This window comes from Mastomys coucha, unplaced genomic scaffold, assembly GCF_008632895.1.
Source record: "Mastomys coucha isolate ucsf_1 unplaced genomic scaffold, UCSF_Mcou_1 pScaffold22, whole genome shotgun sequence".
NCBI lineage: Eukaryota > Metazoa > Chordata > Mammalia > Rodentia > Muridae > Mastomys > Mastomys coucha.
The window spans coordinates 115,993,137-116,013,429 of NW_022196905.1; the positions used below are offsets into that span (position 1 = coordinate 115,993,137).

At 46.0% G+C, this 20,293-nt stretch overlaps 1 protein-coding gene across 1 annotated transcript in view; it reads left to right on the forward strand.

The window, feature by feature from the left end:
* Positions 1 to 20,293, forward strand: part of Pptc7 (PTC7 protein phosphatase homolog) — a 40,905-nt gene that overhangs the window by 11,462 nt on the left and 9,150 nt on the right. The window contains exons 2-3 of the mRNA XM_031337769.1: positions 14,891 to 15,070; positions 19,531 to 19,729. Coding sequence (XP_031193629.1) covers positions 14,891 to 15,070; positions 19,531 to 19,729 — 379 coding nt within the window. The remainder of the gene's footprint in view (positions 1 to 14,890; positions 15,071 to 19,530; positions 19,730 to 20,293) is intronic.

Here is a 20,293-nt window from a genome sequence, read left to right on the forward strand (position 1 = left end):
ATTATTTTATGTGCATAGATATTTCCTGTGTGTATGCCTCTATCTGGTGCCCATGTAGGCCAGAAGGTATTGGATCTTCTGGGGCTGCATTTACAATTGTGAGCCAGCATGTGGATACTGTGGATCAAATCTGGTCCTCTGGAAGAATAGCCTAGTGCTCTTAGTCCGGCCCAGTCTGTTCCTTTTTAAAACTCTTTGATTTTGTCTGTGCTGTGAGTGCTCTACCTATGAGCCTCATCCATCCCCACCCCATTGATGTTTTGTGTGTGTGTGTGTGTTTGCTTGTTTGCTTGAGACAAGATCTGACACATCCCAGGCTGACCTTGAACTCTCTATGAAGCCAGGAATGACCTTGAACACATGATCCTTCTGCCTCCTTACCCCCAAGTGCTGGGATTACTGGTGTGCACCATGATAGTCAGCAGCTGGCTTTTCTCACAACCAGCTGTGAGCAGCACGCTTTGTTCACACAGGGTTCCGTGCACCTGCACTCTGACAGGTGAGTGCAATACACGGCTGCCCTCAGAGGGTCATGGTATGAGCCTCTCACTGTCAGTGAAGATGCTGAGGCTGCTTCTGGGATAGACTTTGCTGGAGTTGCCCAGATCTGCCTCAGAGCCTATCCTGGCCCAGTGTACTGACGCTTAGGAGACTGATGGTAACTTCTTTCCTGGAGGTGGTTTTTGCTGAGTCAGAATACTGTGCAGGTATCGGCTATACCTAAGCTCATCATAGGACAAAGCCCTTGATTGAGGCACATAAGAGCCTAGTGTTGACTCTGGTGGCAGCAGGTCTGCCTTTCCCTCCAGGGATCTCCTGAGTGCCCTGGCTCCTGTGCTGCATTGTTGGGACTGACTAATGGTGAGAGGTTCTTGGCCTGGCTTCATGAGGCATTTACCTGGAGGCCAAGTTTTTCCACATGGGACTCTTTCTCCCTGAGCCTTCCTGACTTGCACTTTATCCTTCTTGGTGAAAATGGCAGGGGCTGTCTCAGCATCCTTCCAGCACTCCGTTCGACGCTTTCCCACTCCCTCCTTTAGATACACGATCTGCTTAGGGTTCCGTTTTAGTTTTTGCTTTTTGAGTTTCCTTCAAAAAGGAACAGATAGGGTCTCATGTAGCCCAAGTTAGCCTTGAGCTCCTCCTGTTTCAACTCATTCAGTGCTAGAGCTACACCAGTGTGCCTCTAGAGCTGCCTCCTGCTTGCATTTTTACTGTTTATATTATAATATCATACTGGTTTATGTCTGTTTTGTTATATTATAGTAACTTGTCCTAAATCTTTTTCTTTAAGATTTTATTTATTATATGTAAGTACATTATAGCTGTCTTCAGACACACCAGAGGGCGTCAGATCTCATTAGATGGTTGTGAGCCACCATGTGGTTGCTGGGATTTGAACTCAGGACCTTCAGAAGAGCAGTCAGTGCTCTTAACCACTGAGCCATCTCTCCAGCCCATCCTAAATCTCTTAACCCTTTACCCAGCACAGTAACTGCTTCACTGTATGTTCTATGGGCAGGAACTCTTAGAAATCTAAATCCTGCTGGGCAGTGGTGGCACACGCCTTTAATCCCAGCACTTGGAAGGCAGAGGCAGGCGGATTTCTGAGTCGAGGCCAGCCTGGTCTACAGAGTGAGTTCCAGGACAGCCAGGGCTATACAGTCTTGAAAAACCAAAATAAATAAATAAATAAATAAATAAATAAATAAATAAATAAATAAATAAAATCTTAATCCCTGTAAATGCCTTTTCTACAGAGTGAGTTCCAGGACAGCCAGGGCTATACAGTCTTGAAAAACCAAAATAAATAAATAAATAAATAAATAAATAAATAAATAAAATCTTAATCCCTGTAAATGCCTTTTGCAGCAGTGCCTTGCATGTAATAGATGTTGATAAGTGTGCTGAATAACTTCAGTGTTGAATATAAGTGTAAGATATAGTTGTCGGGTTTTTTGTTTGTTTGTTTTTGTTTTTTTGTTTTGTTTTGTTTTGTTTTCTGAGACAGGGTTTCTCTGTGTAGCCCTGGCTGTCCTGGAACTCACTCTGTAGACCAGGCTGGCCTCGAACTCAGAAATCTGCCTGCCTCTGCCTCCCAAGTGCTGGGATTAAAGGTGTGCGCCACCACCGCCCCGCTAGGATATAGTTTTAGCTGGGTTTACTTAGTTTTTGTTATCAAAAATGTATTGATATTATCATTAAAAATCTTGGAAGTATAGGACATAAAGGATAAAGATAAATTAGTCGGGGCGGGAGAGGTGGCTCAGGAAGGAAGGGGCATGCGGCCAAGCTCGGTCACCTGACTTTATCCTCAGACTTCACATAGTGCTGAAAGGAGAGAACTGAGTCCCACATGTTGTCCTCTGACCTCCATGGGAGTTGTGACATTCTCCCACACGCATGCACACAGCACACACAGTGCATTAATAAACTGACCTCGATCTGTTGAGATGGTGTCATAATTAGGGTTACGTTGTTATAAACACCATGGCCAAAACCACTTGGGGAGGAAAGGGGTTATTCAGCTTATATTTCCTCACTATTCATCACTGTAGGGAGTCAGGATAGGAACTCAAGCAGGGCAGGAGCCTGGAGGCAGGGGTTGATGCAGAGGCCATGAAGGTGTTGCTTACTGTGTTGCTCCCCATGGCTTGCTCAGCCTGCTTTTTTACACCACCCAAGACCACCAGCCCAGGGATGGCACCACTTGCAATGACTGTCTGCACCCCTCCCCCGTCAATCACTAATTTTTTTTAAAAAATGCCCTATGACTAGAACTTATGGAGGTCTTCTGTTTTCTTTTTCCATTTTGTTGTTGTTGTTGTTGTTTTTGTTTTTTTGAGACAGGATTTCTCTGTAAAGCCCTGGCTGTCCTGGAACTCACTCTGTAGACCAGGCTGGCCTTGAACTCAGAGATTGACCTGCTTTTTTCCTGAATACTACTGCCCGGCCCATGTTTGGCTTCTATGAAGGCATTTTCTTTTTTTCCTTGGTAAAGATTTATTTACTTATTATGTATACAGTATTCTGTCTGCATGTATGCCCACAGGCCAGAAGAGGGAACCAGATCTGATTACAGATGGTTATGAGCCACCATATGGGTTGCTGGGAATTGAACTCAGGACCTCTGAAGAACAGCCAGTGGTGCTCTCTCTCTAGCCCCTAGATTCATTTTGTTAATTGATGTCCCCTCTTCTCAGATGGCTTTATTTTGTGTCAAGTTGACACCAAACTATCTAGCACAAATGGCTCAGTACTAAAGAGCACTTAACTGCTTTGGCAGAGGGTGTGAGTTCTGTTCCCAGCACCCACATCAGGCGCACACCTGCCTATAACTCCAGTTCTAGGGGATCCTTCCCTTGTTTTGGCCTCTGAAAGTACCTGCTTACATATAGAATACACAGAAACATACAAATAAATAAAAGATCTTTAAAAAGAAATGACACAAAAACGTTTTTGAAAAAGAAGAAATTACTCATTTCCTGGCCACCTTGAGGTGCCCACTTAATGCATCAACAGCATTAGACACAGGCAGTGTTGATGTTGAGGCCTATCTGCATACAGCCAACTGTTGGTGGATGGTGTGTTTTTTTTTTAATTATTTTTTATTTTATACTCATTGATATTTTGCCTTCATGTCTGTCTCTCTGTCTGCCTGTCTGTGTGAGGGTGTCAAATCTCCTGGAACAGGAGTTACAGTTGTGAGCTGCTATGTGGGTGCTGAGAGTTGAACCCGGGTCCTCTGGGAGAACAGCCAGTGGTGGTAATTGCTGATCCATCTCTCCAGCTCAGAGGATGGGACTTTGAGAGGAGCACTACAAGGCCTGCCTGGGGCGCTCAGCCTCTCTCAGGGGTTGCTGTTCTGGTCAAGCCCAGCTCTTTATTTTACAGAGGGGTGAAGAAAGTGGGCAATAACAGGATTAGGTTAAACATACATGATTTTTTGAGGTATCCTGTTTCCCACCTATTACATTGGAGAGGTGAGGCAGAAGGATTGAATGAACTTAGGAATTTAGGGCCAGACGGTCAGACTTTAGTGTAGAGGGCAGAGAGGAGGCTGCACTCAGTTGTTAGAAATATCAGATTAGGACCCTTAGGACCAATGGTGCAAATCTAATCTTATAGATTAAAAAGAGAAGAAAAGCCCTTCTCTCATCCTGAGGGCTTGGGCAGGGCAGGCCAACAGGTGCCATACAGAAAAGTCCCCAATGGACAACTCTTCCAGAGGCCCTCAGCTCTGTACACTTAGTCCCAGCACTGACCATAGGCATGACCCAGGCTGGATATGTCTTCTTCCAAGTGGTGGTCTGCTGGCTGCTTCCTCCAGGCCAGAGAGCATAGCCAACAGTACTCGACGTTTGGGGAGGATTGTGTTGGAGGCCAGAAAGCATTGAAGTGGCTCCAGAGAGACAGCCATCAGCTCTGGAGTGTCTGGAGGGAGTTTGGCTGGCCAGAGATTCATAGTAAATCTGTAAGTTAACAACCAGTTTCCCAAGCTGCAGTTGGCAGTTGAGCTAGAATAGATAATTCCACTGTAACAGCAAGTGTTTGCCTTTTTTTCTTTTTAAAGACAGGGGGCTTTACTATGGAGCTCTGGCTATCCTGGAACTTACTATGTAGACCAAGCAGGTCTGGCCTCACAGAGTTCAACCTATCTTTGCCTCCCAAGTATGAGAATAAGGATATGTACCACCACACCTAATTGCCTTTTTATTATTATTATTTTTTTAAATATTATTTATTTATTTATTATATGTAAGTACACTGTAGCTGTCTCCAGACGCACCAGAAGAGGGCGTGAGGCTTCATTATGGATGGTTTTAAGCCACCGTGTGGTTGCTGGGATTTGAACTCAGGTCCTTTGCAAGAGCAGTAACCACTGAGCCATCTCTCCAGCCCCCCTTTTTTTTATTATTATTATAAGATTTTTTTAAATTTTTGGTATGTGTGGGGAGGGGCAGTATAGCAGAGAGGGTTTGAGGAGAGAATGCATGAGTACAAGTGCTCTCTGAGGCCAGAGAAGTCAGATCCACTGGAGCTTGAGTTACTGGTTATGGGAGCTAAAGTTAGAGAGCAAGCATGATGACCTGTGTCAAGCTAAGGTGGAGAGTTCCAAGGGAGGCTCTTTCTCTCTCTCTCTCTCTCTCTCTCTCTCTCTCTCTCTCTCTCTCTCTCTCACACACACACACACACACACACACACACACACACACACACAGGTTACTTCAGTTTCTCTTCACACTCTTGTTTCCTTATTCTCCTTCCAGGGCTTCTTAGTGCTTTTAAAGACAAGGCAACTGACCAAAACAATGAAGATAGGTAGGTGTGTATGTGTGGTGTGCATGTGTGCACACTCTCTTAGGTTGATTACTGAGTAGTCTTCATACTGTGCTAAGGAATAAGTTGCTGTTTTTGTCTTGAAATCTCTAAAATAGGCCGTTTGCTCCTGCTTGGGTCTCTTGACTATTGCCCTGGGGAGTGCATTTCTTTGGCAGTCTGGGTTTCTTACAGGATGGACCCTTTCTTCCTCTCTGTCCTTGAGCCCAATCTTAGCTATTCTCCTTAGAGATCTGGAGAGTTGGTGGAGACTCAGTCTCTGGAGCCAACAGATACAGGTTTCTTTGTGGTTGATGCGGAGTGGCTGCTTTGAGGAGCTTTGTGCAGAGGGAATTCCTAGCCTGTTAAGGCAGGCAGAACATTGTAATCCCTGGGATTTCTCCCCTAAGGACTGAGTACTGTTAGAGTCCATCAGACTGGGCAGCAACTTAATGGGCGAACATAGTTTTTCAGTAATCTTGCTTTTTTTTCATTCCCTTTGGGATAATCATTTGCAGATCCATTTCTCAGTCCTGAGTCACCGGGGAGTATTCCCCAGTGCCCTAGTAGTTAACGCCTCAGAAATGTTGGTATAAATATGACTTGTTCCTACTGATACAGAGTCATCTGTGTGCTTAGATCTTATTTTCATCGGATCCTGGTCTTTGTGTTGTGACGCCTTGCCAGGGTTGCAGAGGAGCCCTGGCTTGGATTGAGTCTCCATCTCTACAGAGCTGGAGAAACACTGCTAAGTGCTGTCTCAGTAGATCCGCCCTGCCTGTGAGTGGCAACTGCCATCTGTTACTCAGCTCTTAGCTCCAGCTTTAATCATAGGTTTTTGTCCTGGAGTTTCCCTTCATAGCAGGTACTCCATCCAAGCCACATAAGATGTGTTTTACTGACAGAAAACCAACCCCTGAAAAGCAACTTGCTTTGCTGGAGTGTAAGGCTCCCGTGTCAATGAGACATGCTCTCTTGGGTGATACTATGTACTATTTGCAGTTTTTCCATTGCCTGTGTTAAATATGTTGTGATAAAGGCAAATTGCCATGTGTGCTTCATTGGTGTTTATATTAGAACTGGAATGCAGTGTTCTCTAGGTGTCATTGTCCAGAATGATCTTATAAATAATCAAAGGTCAGTCTGGGAGGTGTGTATAAGAGGGGATTCAGAAGAGGCTGGAGAAACAACTCTGCCATTAAGATTGAGTATCACTCTTGCAAGAGGATCCATGTTTGGTCCCCGGCACCCAAGTTGAGTTTCTCATCACCACCTATAGCTCTAGCTCCAAGGGGACCTGACACCCTTTTCTGGACTTTCCAGGACCTATACACATGTGGCATTGCCGCGCGCGCGTGTGCACACACACGCACGCACGCACGCACGCACGCACACACACATGCACACTGCTTTTCTTCCTTAAAAAAGAAAAGCAGTCTCAACATGTACCTGCTATGGCTGACAGTGTAGTGGGTATTCATGCTAATGGCAGCTTAGTTTAGGGGCCTCCCTAGGTCTGCCTGCCTTCTGCAGAGTCACAGTGAGCAGCGGAGAGGATACAGTTGGAAAGTGCCATAGTGAGGACTGAGGTCAGGGCATAGGCTTGCTAAACTTGCCCTGTGCAGTTGAACTCCATCCCAGCCCTTCAGTGCCATTTTTGTATGGTGGTAACTGGTGAAGAGAAAAGTATTCTAATTTAAAAAATGAAAAATTGTTACTTAGAATTCCATTTATAAAAGTAATTAGAGAGGCTAGAGAGATGGCTCAGTGGTTAAGAGCACTGACTGCTTGATCTTTCAGAAGTCCTGAGTTCAATTCCCAGCAACCACATGATGGCCCACAATCATCTATAATGGATCCAATGCCCTCTTCTGGTGTGGTGTGAATTTGTTTGAAGAGAGTCACAGGGTACTCATATACATAAAATAAGTAAATAAATCTTTAAAAAGTAATTAGAATACAACAAAGAATAATTTGTTAAGGAAAGGTAAGAAAGGCCCTGAGGGTAGGAGGGGCTCCAAGAAAGTCGTGCTCACAGCAGACACTGTCAAATAATGGGAGGCAGGGCAGAGTTGGCTTTGCTTTGTTTGCATTTCTCCAAATGGAAAACTTAACACTGTGTTTTTTAAAACTCCTCATACCTGCATTTTATAAGTGGCTCCTGCCTGTAATCTCTGGAATTCAAGAGTTCAGGCCAGAAAGGAGATTTCTTCATGTTCAAGGACAGTCTCAGGTGAGAGACCCTGTTTCAGAAACCAAACCCCAAGTCTAATGGCATAAGCAGTGTGTAGTTGATCACTTTCACCTCAGGCCATATCAGTGGAGCTAGAGGACTTCCATGCTCTCCAGTCTCTTCTTAGGCTTTTGCTCAGCTCTTCTGATGTGCAACTGCATCTTAATCTAGTAATAGTTGTAATTGAATTGGGGGTCAAAGGAGCCATTTGAGCTACTGTATATTCACGTAACACTACTGGAGACAAGATAGTTACAGTGAATTAAAGGCAGCTTCTGCATGCTGATTTCAGGTGGCATTAAGGGCCACTCGCTATAGCTCCTCTGCTTGGAGAATAGATCACAGGCTAGGCACATGGTACTTCCTTACTCTCAGTCATTCATTGCCTGATGTAAGACAGTACACAGGATGTAAAACAAAATCACTTTGAGCACATACCTCTGCAGTTACTACTCTTCCTTGAGCCTCACCCACCACTGTGGTATCAGATCACATCCAGCTCAGTTCCTGGTTTCATGCAGACACTTCTACAATGATGCCTGTTGGTCCTGGAGCTTAACACACATCCCTGGAGAGGTTGGAACCTTGCCCTGGCCTCTCCATGCTCTTCCATCTACTTGTACATTGTCTACTCAACACTACTGTGCCTCAAGTCCCGAAACTCCTGGTATAGGCTGGGTGTGGTAGCATATGTACGTGTTGATCCCAGTACTTGGGAGGCAGAACCAGGAGGAGCTCTGTGAGGTCAAGACCTGCATAGCAAGTTCTAGGACAGCTGGGACTACATAGAGAGACCCTGCCTCAAAAACAAATAAAACCAAACCCAGAAATGTATTGATGTAGAATGTGTTGCCATGGACTCCAGGAGTCCCTTTCTGGTTATCTCAGCAATTGCCTGTTCTAGCTCCAAATTGTAACCTTCTCTACCAGTCCTCCATTTCTTCCTGCTCCCAGACCATTCTTTGCACCTGCTCTCAGGATTGTTCTTACAAAATGTAGCTTTGCTTCTGTCTTTACTGCTCTGTGGCCTTCTGTTGATAAGTAGTGCTGACCAGTGGCAAGATTCCACACGCCACATGTACAGTCTCGGAGTTCTCAGTACTTACATTCAAAGTGTTAAGGAGCTTCATGCCAGCTGGGACTATAGTACCACCCACTGCAGAGCCTGAGGCAGGAGTATTGCTTGAGCTGGGGATTTTGAGACTGGCCTGGCAATGTGGTATAAGACTATTTCAAAAACATGGAGGTCGAGCTAGGGAGATGGTTCAATGGTTAAGAGCATTGACTGCTATTCCAGAGGCCCTGAGTTCAAATCCCAGCAACTACAAGGTGGTTTATAGCCATCTGTAATGGGATCCGATGCCCTCTTCTGGTGTGTCTGAAGACAGCTACAGTGTACTCATATACATAAAATAAATAAAATCTTTAAAAAGACAAACAAACAAACATGGAGGTCATTGGGCTATGGTGGCCAGGCATTTAATCCAGGCATGTGGGTCTTTGTGACCCAGCTTAGTCTACATAGTGAATTCCAGGACAACCAGGGCTGCACAGAGAAACCCTGTCTCAAAAAACAAAAAAAAAAGGAGCTCTTTTTCATGGCACTTTCTAGGCCATCTGCTGTGACAAGATGAAGCTGAAGATCTCCTTCCCAGACACTGGCTATCAGTGGACGATGAACAAAAGCTTCCTTCGGGCTAGCATGGTATGAGTGACTGGACAGCCCTTCTACACAGCCAGGCATCTCCCAGAGCAGCACAACCTTTTAGATACCTGTTGCCTTTATTAGACAAGGATCCCAGGCAAAATGCCCTGGGCTCAATCTCTTGAGGAGGAAAAAAAAAACCTCAAACAGTACTTTAACTTTCCAGTAAAGCCATAGAGGGAAAAAGCTTAGTTTATGTCTGGAAATTGCTCACTAATCTACAAGGGAAAAGCTACCCAAGTTTCATATAGCACATAGCTATGGAAGTAGCCACCGATACTCTGGGTGAAGAGTGGAAGGCCATGTGGTCCAAAGCAATGGCAGGGCCACAGTTTTCCCATGAAACAAACAGTCTTGGCCCAGGGAGAGTGTGCCTGCGGTTGAGTGAGGGGAGTTTTTGTTATGGACCGAGGAGAACTGGAGAGAGGAAGCACAAGTGTGTTTGCAGATGCATTGTAGGTGCCAATCTGAGTGTCCTCAGATTGAAACCGAAGCTAGAGAGGATATTCCTGGACTGACAGGTACTACTGTGCCCTAGCTGTTGGGGTTTAAAAGAGCCAGCAGAATCCAAAGCTTTTTAATCCCTCTAAAGGAGATAATTCCCACCAAATGTCATCAGAAGCCTTTAAACAAAGAAAATGAGAGGCCAGGACTAACACACCCAAGATTGAGCATCTTGTTACATGGGTCCTGCAACATAGACCCATTGCTCTGAAGAAACAACACACTAAGGAAAACAAGAGGCTGCAGAATAAACGTTGGCCAAGAAAATGAAGGAAGCCAAAAAAAAAAAACCTGCCAGGAACTGGTTACCAGGAGATGGAGGCTGTGCTCAGTGAGTGAGTTTACTTCTGATTCCAGTCCAAAATAAGTAAGAGTCACAAATAAATGACTTGGGAGAAAACAGTGGAGACAGAGAGCCAGAAAAATGGCTCAGAAGGCAAAGGCGCTCCTGCTAAGTCTGATGCCCTGAGCTTGATCCCTGGGACACACCGGGAAGGAGAACTCTGGACTCCCACATATCATTCTTTGACTGACACACATGGACTTTGGCATGCCTATGTCTCTTCCCACCCCTAATTAAAAATGTAATAAAACCTAGATCAACACAATGCAGTTAATTTTATTTAATACATTTAATTAATACATTAGATCCAAAGACCTTTTCTGTGTGTTCAATAGCAAACCCAGAATGCAGAGTTCTTGTTGCTGGCACTGAGTGTTTTGTAATCCAGGCCTTCTTACACTTCATAGCAAGCAGATCTCTGTACACTCAGTAGTCACATGGAGGATCAGCTCCCTGTGAGACAGGTCTCTTCCCATGCCCTCGATGGACAGCCAAATGCCATTGCTAAGAAGGCCTGCTTTCTTCCCATTCATGCTAGGACTGTTCCTAACGCAGGCAAGCTTGGCTGCCACATTGTGACACCCCCACCCCCCCACCCCCACCCCCACCCCTGTGCTGTTCCCACACACTGACCCCCCGGCTGCTGCTGTTTTCTACTACTGCGCTGGCTTTTGGGGGGCGGGGTCTTTAGGAATCTTCCAAGCCTCAGTTTTAGCAGTTTGGGGGTTTTGTCTTTTACATATACATTTTGAATAACAGCTTTATTCAGGCTTGACTCCCCTTCTCTTTGTGTTCTGAGTGTCAGAAATACATACAGTGCAGGTTACTCTGGCTCTTGTTTGACTCTGGCCCCACACCTACCTCTTCCCCTGATAGATTAGTGAGCGATTTCCAGATGTAAATTTCCCTCTCTGGCTTTATTGGAAAGCTGAAGTAATGTTGAGTTTCTTTTTCCCCTCAAGAGATTGAGCCGGTGGCATTTTGCCTGGGATCTGTCCGCTAAATGCAACAGGTACCTAAAAGGTCCTGTTGTTCCAAGAGAAGATGGCCGGCGGGGAAAGACTGTCCAGCCACTCAGCCTGTTGATTTGTAATTTAAGTTGATTGTGGTTGTTGGAGCAGGGCCTGGTTAAGAGCAAATTCTTTCCCTGTGCATGCAGTAGAGAATGCGTGATTCATCATCAGATGGGGGTGCCCAGGACTGGAATCTCCGATTCTGTATTTTAACATAAATTTAGATTTAAGCCCTGTAAAGTAAGAGTTCCTCAGAAGCATGACGATAAGCATTCTCCCCTTGTTCCCACCTGCTCCTGGGAGGTGATGGGTGTCTCCTGTGGCAGCTCCCACTGAAGCAGACTCTTCCGTAAAGCAGGCCCAAGGGGGGCTTTCCTTTGACTTTGTTAGTGCTGCCATCGTTTTACTTAAACTTGGTAATATGGAAAATTCCCAGTCTATCAAGGTAGAATCGAGTGCAGCTCTCATTCAGTTTCAACAACACTCCATTCATGACCAGGCTTGACTCGCCTCTGCTCTGTCGCTCCCTCCTCCACCCCCAGTTATTCTGAAACAGATGCCAGGCTTCATCCCATTCCATCAGCTGGTTTGGAATTGCTCCAAAGGGAGGCTAGGCTTACTGGTGGTCATCTAACGTGGAGGAAGCTGCTGCTATTGTCCCCTCCTCCATTGTCTTCCTCCTGTTTCCTATAAGCTCCACCAGGGAGTTTCCTGTGTTCATCATGGTAAGCCAGTGTTGTCCACCTACGTTGAAGATGCCTGTGACAGATGAATGTACACAAATGTAAATGTTGTGTGGGAGGGGGCATTTCATACTCAGCCGAGTGCTTGAGCCTTACAATACAAATAAGTAAATAAAAAAATAAATAAGCAAACTTGCTTTTTTCTTCTTTTTGATGTGTGTGTGCATGTGCTATGTATCTGTATATGTGCATACCTGTGTGTGTCCCCATGTATGTGTGTGTATAAGGTTATCTACGCATGATTGGCTTTGAGCTCTTGGTTTCCTACCTCCCAAGTGTTGGGGTTGCTGGTATTAGCCACTATGCTTGCCCCCTTCCCATTTCCTTGTTTACTCAAGTAAAAATCAAATTATGTTTGGCTATTATCAGTTTAGCCATCTTGTCTACCCTCCCCTCAATTTTAAAAATAAGATTTTGGGAGATAAGGAGATGACAGCATTTGTTGTTGGCCAACTGCCCACTGAATAAGCATGATGACCTGAGTTTGGTTCCAGCTCCCACATAAAAGGCTAAGGTAGCAGTGTGCACTGTAATCGCAGCGCTGTGGGGAGGGGCTGCCTGACTGAGTCAGCAAGCTCAAGGTTCAGGGAGACACGGTCTCGCAAGATAAGGTAGAGGGCCAGTGAGGTGGCTCAGTGGTCAGCAAAGCTGTTTTCTGTGTGAGCCCGGTATCCTGGAGCCCCAGGAGCCACATGAGATAGATGGAGAAAACTACCCTGACCCCCTGACCGATGTGTTCCTTGACCTCCACAAGGGCACTGTGGTACCATTCCTTACACACACACACACACACACACACACACACACACACACAGAGTAAGATAAAGCTGTGGCATTTGCTTTTGGTAAAGATAAAAATAGTACCAAATAGTGTGTTACAGTGTTCACACATTCCAGGCAGGTATTCTAACCATTAAGCTGCATCTCTAGTTACTCCTACAATGATAGTTCTCAACCTTCCTAATGCTGGGAGCCTTTAATTCAGAGTTCCTCATGTTGTGATGACCCTCAACCATAACATTATTCTATTGCTACTTCATAACTGTAATTTTGCTACTGTCATGAGTCATAATGTAAATATCTTTTCTGGTGGTCTCAGGTGACCCCTGTGAAAGGGCTGTTTGACCCCAAAAGGGATCACAACCCACATGTTGAAAACCACTGCACTAGACATTTAGAGATCAGTTCCTTATTTCTAAAACAACTATTGTTTGTATTTCTTACAGATCCATCCAGAAAAGCCATAGACAACCTTCATAATGTGTACATGTCTGACACTTCTCTGTTTCTTTTTTTTCTTTTTTTTTTTTTTCGGTTTTTTTTCAAGACAAGGTTTCTCTGTGTAGCCCTGGCTGTCCTGGAACTCACTCTATAGACCAGGCTGGCCTCGAACTCAGAAATCCACCTGCCTCTGCCTCCCAAGTGCTGGGATTAAAGGCGTGCGCCACCAATGCCCGGCCACTTCTCTGTTTCTTTAATGCCAACAGGCAGGAATTGATTTTAACTTTGGAAAGAGTTAAGAAGCTGTTGTTTTGTAAGGTGTGTGATGGGAGATGGCACAACAGTGACGTCCAGGTTCTGTTGACTAAAGGGAGTGTGGAGCCGACTCTGCACTCAGCAGCCCCATGGACCGTGAGAGTTCACATTAGTATCATCCAGTAGAACAGAATGATTTTAAATATCTTAAGAAAAAGTAAAGCTGGGCAGTGGTAACAGACACCTTTAGTCCAGGTACTCGGGAGGCAGAGGCAGGCGGACCTCTGAGTTCAAGGCTACCAGCCTGGTCTACAGAGTAAGTTCCAGGACAGCAAGGGCTACACAGAAAAACCTTGCCTCAAAAAGCAAAAAACAAACAACAACAAAAAAGGGAAAACTGAAATTAGTCTCTCTATTAATTTCTACCAAAATGTTATTTGTTTGAGTCACTGGGTCTTGTGAGTATTAGGTGGGAGCCCTACCCCTGAGCTATGTCCCAGCCCATTTCTGACTTACTGAGACAGAATCAAGAAATTGTCGGGCCTGGCCTGTACTTAGTCTTCCTGAGTAGCTTGGATTATGGCCCTATAGTACCAGGCCTAGCTCCCAGAGAGCTATTAGGATCTCTAGTCAGTACAAAACAACAAGAACACCCTCCCTTGGTCCTTCTAAGTTCTCACAGTCCACTCATCAAAGCTCAGTGTAGAGCAGCCTTTCCCAGAGCCCCTCAGCACACATGGGTGGCCAGCTGTACAGGGCAGTGTTTTTATTCTGAAGGAAGAAAAAAGTGATGGAATTTTCATTTTGTTCTTCATTTTTTGACATTTCATTATCTTTGTGTGTTGTGTGTGTGTTTCTTGCTTCTGGGATCTAGCTCATGTGCATGAGCACCTGTCCTAGCTCTGTTTTTCTTTCTTGTACTAATTCCCAGCTCTGCCCCAAAAGTTATCATCACTAATTTTGGAACTTAAAAAAAGCCAGGGGCTGGAGAGGTGGCTCAGTAGTTAAGAGCACTGGCTGCTCTTGCAGAGGGCCCGAATATAGTTCCCAGCATCCACACAGTGGCTCACAGAGAATCCAGTGTCGTCTTCTGTCCTCTGCAAGCAGCAGGCATATGATGCCAGAAAAACCCTCATATAAATAAATCCAGTATTCTATCCCAGGGTCTCATTATTATGTCGTTCTTGCTGTCCAGGAGCTCACTCTGTAGACCAGGCTGGCCTCAGATTCACAGAGATCCACCTGACTCTGCCTTTCCAGTGCTGGGGTTAAAGGTGTGTGCTATTTATGAATATTGGGAAGATCAGATAGTAGGGAGATGGTTTGGTGGCGTGAACAGAGGTGTTAGTTTGTGCAGTGATGCTCCCAAATGAGGCTTCGTGAGTGTGGTGAACACCAGTATGCACCAGTGCACGGCTAGGGAGGGGCAGGCGGAGTAAGGGGTGCTGGGAAGTTGGTGGCCGTGGTTTCTCATGCTTGGGAGGGAGGAGCTCTGCTGCTGAGCTACGGTCTCAGTCAGTGATCATGGTCTTAAGAGCACTTCTTCTCTTTCAGGAGTTGCAGATGGCGTCGGAGGGTGGAGAGACTACGGAGTGGACCCATCTCAGTTCTCAGGGACTTTAATGCGAACATGTGAGCGGTTAGTGAAAGAAGGACGCTTTGTCCCCAGCAATCCTGTTGGGATTCTCACCACAAGCTACTGCGAGTTGCTGCAAAACAAAGTACCTTTGCTGGGTGAGTAAATGTCTGTGCCTCTCCTTACAGCACCCACTGATAGCTAAACAAACCAGATTTTACCTGTAGTCCAAGCTAGTCTCGAACTCAACACCCACTTTTAGCGTAACAAACAAGATTTTACCTGTAGTACAGGATAGCCTTGAACTCAGAGAGCTGCTGCCCCTGCCTTCTGAGTGCTAGGGTTAAAGGTGTGCGCCATCAGGCCCAGGGTCGTAATTGCCAGAACCTTTCTGGTTACTAGAGGGCCTCCCTTGCCCACGCCTATGTTTAAAGTGAGTTTCAGTGACATAAGATGTCCCTTGAACCCTTCTTCTCCACAGAGGCTCTTTTCTAACTGCCCACTCTGTCTTCTTCCCACTGAGAACTCTCCTGGGTACCGCTTTTCTTCCTTTTAAGGTAATTATTGTATTAGTAGTAGTGTATGTGCATGTGCGTGCACTCGTGGATCTGGAGATCAGAGGACAGCTTGGGAGGGTTCCATCGTTTCCTTTCTTGTGTGCATCAGACTCAGGTGGTCAAGCCTTGGCATCAAACACTTTACCTGCTGAGCCAGCTTGCGGTCCCTTGACCACTTTTGATTATTACATTTCATTTATTTATTTAGTGTGTGGGGTGACGGATGCTATGGCACACTGGAGGTTAGAGCACAGCCTCCTGGATTAGATTCTCTGTGCAGCACTTGGGTCCTGGAGCTAGGGTGCAGGCTGGCAGGCCCTTTGCTGGGCCAGCTCCCTGTTCTCTTGCTGTAGTCAGAGACTGTCCTGGGTCAGTGGGACATTCTGGGTTCTGTCAGAGCTGTATGACCATGGGCCAGTCACTTAGTCTGTGAGTGGCAAGTGGTTTCCTGGACAGTTCGCAGCACTTCTGTGGGCACCCTTTCCCTACCTCGGCCTTTACTTGGCCTAGAGCAGCCAGTTATAGCACAGAATGTCCTGCCTTTTTTTTTTTTTTTTTTTTTTTTGTCTAAAAGATTTGAAGGGGGGGGCTTGATTTTTTTTTTTTCTGTATATTTTCTTTCCTTCCCATTCACCCAAGGTAACAGATAGTAAACTTAAGGACATAATCGAGGTTTACTTATAATGCTGGGATTACTGTCACTTCTTAAACCCACTGAAACGATCCATGTCCCTACACCTCCACAGCATTTGCAACTAAATTGGAGCAGAACTGGCAGACTGTGAATCTACAGAACCATGGTTGGGTATAACTGTAAATACAGTGGTTAGAATGTGCTTTTACTTTAAGAGTCTTTTATTACTTTTAGTGAATGTCATATGTATGCATGCTCGTGGAGTCTAGGGGAGGGTGCTGGATCCCTTGGAGCTGAAGTTACACAGGTGTTTGGAGCCACTCTACATGGGTGCTGGTGATAAAACTCCGTTCCTCTGGAAGAGCTAAGGTGTTCTTAACCACTGAGCCATCTCCCAAGCCTGTCTTTGCTTCTAACCCAGCAATTGTTAGAAAGTTTACAAAGCAAAAACTACTCTAGAAGGCAAGCCTTTATTGTTGACATAAGTGTCTTCAGAAACCCTTAAATACATTAATAAGTTCCTAAGAATCCAAAGGATTGCTGCCATGGTACCTTTTAATTCCAGCATTTGGGCAGATAGAGGCAGGTGGATTTCTGAGTCTGAGACCAGTCTGGGCTGCACAATGAGTCCTTGCCTTAAAAAAGAAAAAAATGGGTCTTGCAGCAGGGCTGTAACATAGTAGTAGAGCAGGGATCTAGCATGCACAAGGCCTTCAGTTGCCAGCACCACAGAAGAAAGGAAGCTGAGGTGTCAGACCTAATAAGGTTGTTTGGCTGAGTGCTAAAAATAATTCCACTTTAACCTGAGAGATTTGCCCAGGCACCTGCTGATGTGGGTCAGTCGTCTGAACATCCAACTCTCATCTTCACATGTGTGCTGGGGTCACTTGAAGAGGAGAGGAACAAAAGCTGCTAAGCTGTGTGTGCCCCTTCATTGTTCCTGCTCTGGCTATGGAGGCCCCAAGACTCACAAGGACCATTTTGATTCTGCAGGGACATGAAATGGTGGCTTGAGGTTTTCACAGTGAGTCATCGGGTGTTTCCTGAGGAGCAGCTCCAAGGCTCTGTCGTTTCTTACTCTCAAGATTTAGTTTCATCAGCTCCCAGAAGATCTTTTGTGTGGCCGTTTTGTAACGTTGAGTAGCTGGAGGCTTGTAGGAAGGAAAGCTGACTGCATGGCAAGCCATAGAGCAGGTTCTGACAACGCCCCTGGCTGGCACAGCACCTACATTTCCCTTTCGTAGGCACAAAGGGTGTCAAAGTCACTGTCATCAGTCCGCTTCAGAACAGAAGGAAGCTGGACTGCGGGGCAGTGATATTGGAAGGTGCTTACACTGACTCTTTACATTGTAAAGTTATGTCTTTCTTTTTCTTTTAAAGATTTATTTATTTTATTTTATGAGTGCACTGTAGTTGTCTTCAGACACACCAGAAGAGGGCATCAGATCCCATTCCAGATGGTTCTGAGCCACCATGTGGTTGCTAAGAATTGAACTTGGGACCTCTGGAAGAGCAGCCAGTGCTCTTAACCACTGAGCCATCTCTCCAGCCCAAATTATGTCTTTTCCTTGGGACAAGATAACACATCTCAGAATCCCACTGAGAAACTGGTGACTGTAGTCGCTGAGCTTCTGTTTCTCTCATGTGTCTGCACAGGGGGGTGGCTTGTGGGTTTGAGTGTGCTCTGCTTACACACTGGGTGAGGCAGATGCAGAGGAACTCTCTCCACATATGGCTAGAAGAAACTCGGGCCTAGAGAGGCTGAGAGGCCTGCTCGTGATGCTCAGTGCCCTTGTTGTTGTTGTTGTTTGTTTGTTTGTTTTTTAAGAGACAGGGTCTCATACAGCCTAAGCTGGCCTCAGACTCAGTGTGGCTGAGGATGACCTTGAGTTTGTCAGCCTCCGGCCTTCATGTCCTGAGAATTGGGTCACAGTTGTGGCCATGACATCTGCTTTGTGTGATGCTGATGAATGAGCACTTGGGCAGCTGAATAACAAGTCAATACTTCTTTAAATTTATTTATTTACCTTATGCATATATGTGGGTGCCTGAGTGTGTGTATGTCTACAGAGGCCAGAAGACAGTGTTAGATGGGTCCCCTAGAACTGGAGTTAGAGATGGTTGTGAGCTACCAGGAGGTTTCTGGGAATTGAACATAGGACTTCTGGAAGAGCAATCAGTGCTCTTAACCACTGAGCCATCTTTACAGTCCCCCAAGACTAACTGTAATCCACTTATGTCACTCATCTTCCCTTCTTTTAACACTCCCTGGTGGCTCAGTGGATAGCCCACTTTAGGTGTCTGCCATGACTTGACTGGTTTTCTCCTCGTGGCTCTCAGGGGTTTACTCCTGCTGCTGTGAACAAGAAAGCTGAGCACAGAGCTGGACCGCAGAGCTTCAGAGTGGCCGAGCCCCTGGGGTTCAGTTCATGCTGCTGAGTGTGTGACAGTACTAAGCTGTTTCGGAGACTGGGTGCAGGACTATGCTCATGCTAGCAAAGCCTCTGCCACATGGCTGCGGGCCTGCCCCAGTGGCACAGGCAGAGGCGTGTTGCTCACGTGGCATCTCTGGCTCTTAACCAGTGTTTTTACCTTTCAGTCTGACTTGCATCTCTTATGGGTCTTCTTTCAGGGAGACCTGCTAGATAACAAATTATGTTTTCAGGGCTGCACGAATCTCAGAAAGATTAATTTACCCAGCGCCTCCCCAGAGTAAGAGAGAGCAGGTTTCCTGTGTTATCTTCTTATGGTTCTTGTTAATAATCTCAGAGAACTGGCTGCCAGCAGTCCATACACACAGGCATGCTCCATTTGATTCTTGGTGAACTGCATATTCTGATGGAGGCAGGTGCAGTTTTTACTACAGTCAGCCAGGCCAGAGATTTGTGGGCCTTGTACAGCAGTGGTTGCACACGGTGCCTGCTGGCTGCTGGCAAGGTGGGGCTTGTCCTCCTGTGCACCAGTCTCTGGAAAGTGAACAGGTTGATCTTTGAGCCTTGGGAAAATTGGTCCTGTGACCTCATAGTCATCAGTCTCCAGAAAGTGCTTCATGGCTTCAGCAGAGGGCAGTCTGGTTTAGGAGGCTGGTTTGCCCCTGTCTTAAACATCAGTAAGTATAGTGGAGTCATGCTGCCATAACTAAAGAAGTGTCAGCTGCAATAACCTTGTTCCAGCAATTAAATTAAGTATTAAGACATAGTAACCTGCTGTGGGGCCTGGCACTCGTGTCTACAGGAGGAAGAATGTGCGCCTTGTTTGCCATGATCCCACGCCCCTTCTCTTCAGCACCTTGGGGTTCTCCAGTGTGGGGCAAACTTGGACGGTCCTATGTAAACAAAAGATTCCCATCACTGCTGCTCCTTGGAGGTGAGTGCTGATAGGCAGCAGCCCAGGGGAGACAGTGAGCAGATGCCCATGTTGTTTGTAGGAAGCAGCACAGCCTGCATCGTGGTTCTGGACAGAAGTAGCCACCGCTTGCACACAGCGAACCTGGGTGACTCAGGCTTCCTGGTGGTCCGGGGCGGCGAGGTTGTGCACCGGTCTGACGAGCAGCAGCACTACTTCAACACTCCATTCCAGCTCTCCATCGCCCCTCCTGAGGCTGAGGGGGTGGTCCTGAGCGACAGGTAAGCAAGCAGGAGGGCCTTGCCCATACCTTCCTCCAGTCCTTTCCTGAGACACTACTGTCCACAGGACCAGTTAGTGGGGCCTTTGCAAGGGGCTTAGAATAAGTGGGTATCACATCCAAGCCAGGGTCCTCTAAACACAGTCAGCCGAAAGCTTTGTATGCAGGCCAGTCTGGTTCCGTCAGTCCCGTTTTCATGCAGCCGGCTGTTTTACCTGTCAGAATAGCTTCCCACTCAGAAGTCCTCTTCACACATGCTCCCAACAGAAGAGAAGTGAGTGGCCAGGCCTGCCTGTGTCCCTAATGGGGTCACTGGTGTGTTCTCTTTTTCTTGATGATTGCTAATGTCTCAGTTTATTTTTAAACTTCCAGGAACCTTTCAAAACAACTGGAACACTTTTAAATTAATTTTCAGTTTGTTCTTTTCGTAGACTATTGTAATGTTAAGGCTTGGACCACACTTTATTCAGCTACCTTCCAGGGGCTGCATGTGCTTACCGGCAACCCCTGAGTGGGGGGTTCTTCAATTAAGAGGCTCATAGTAAATGCTCTTCTTGCTTATATC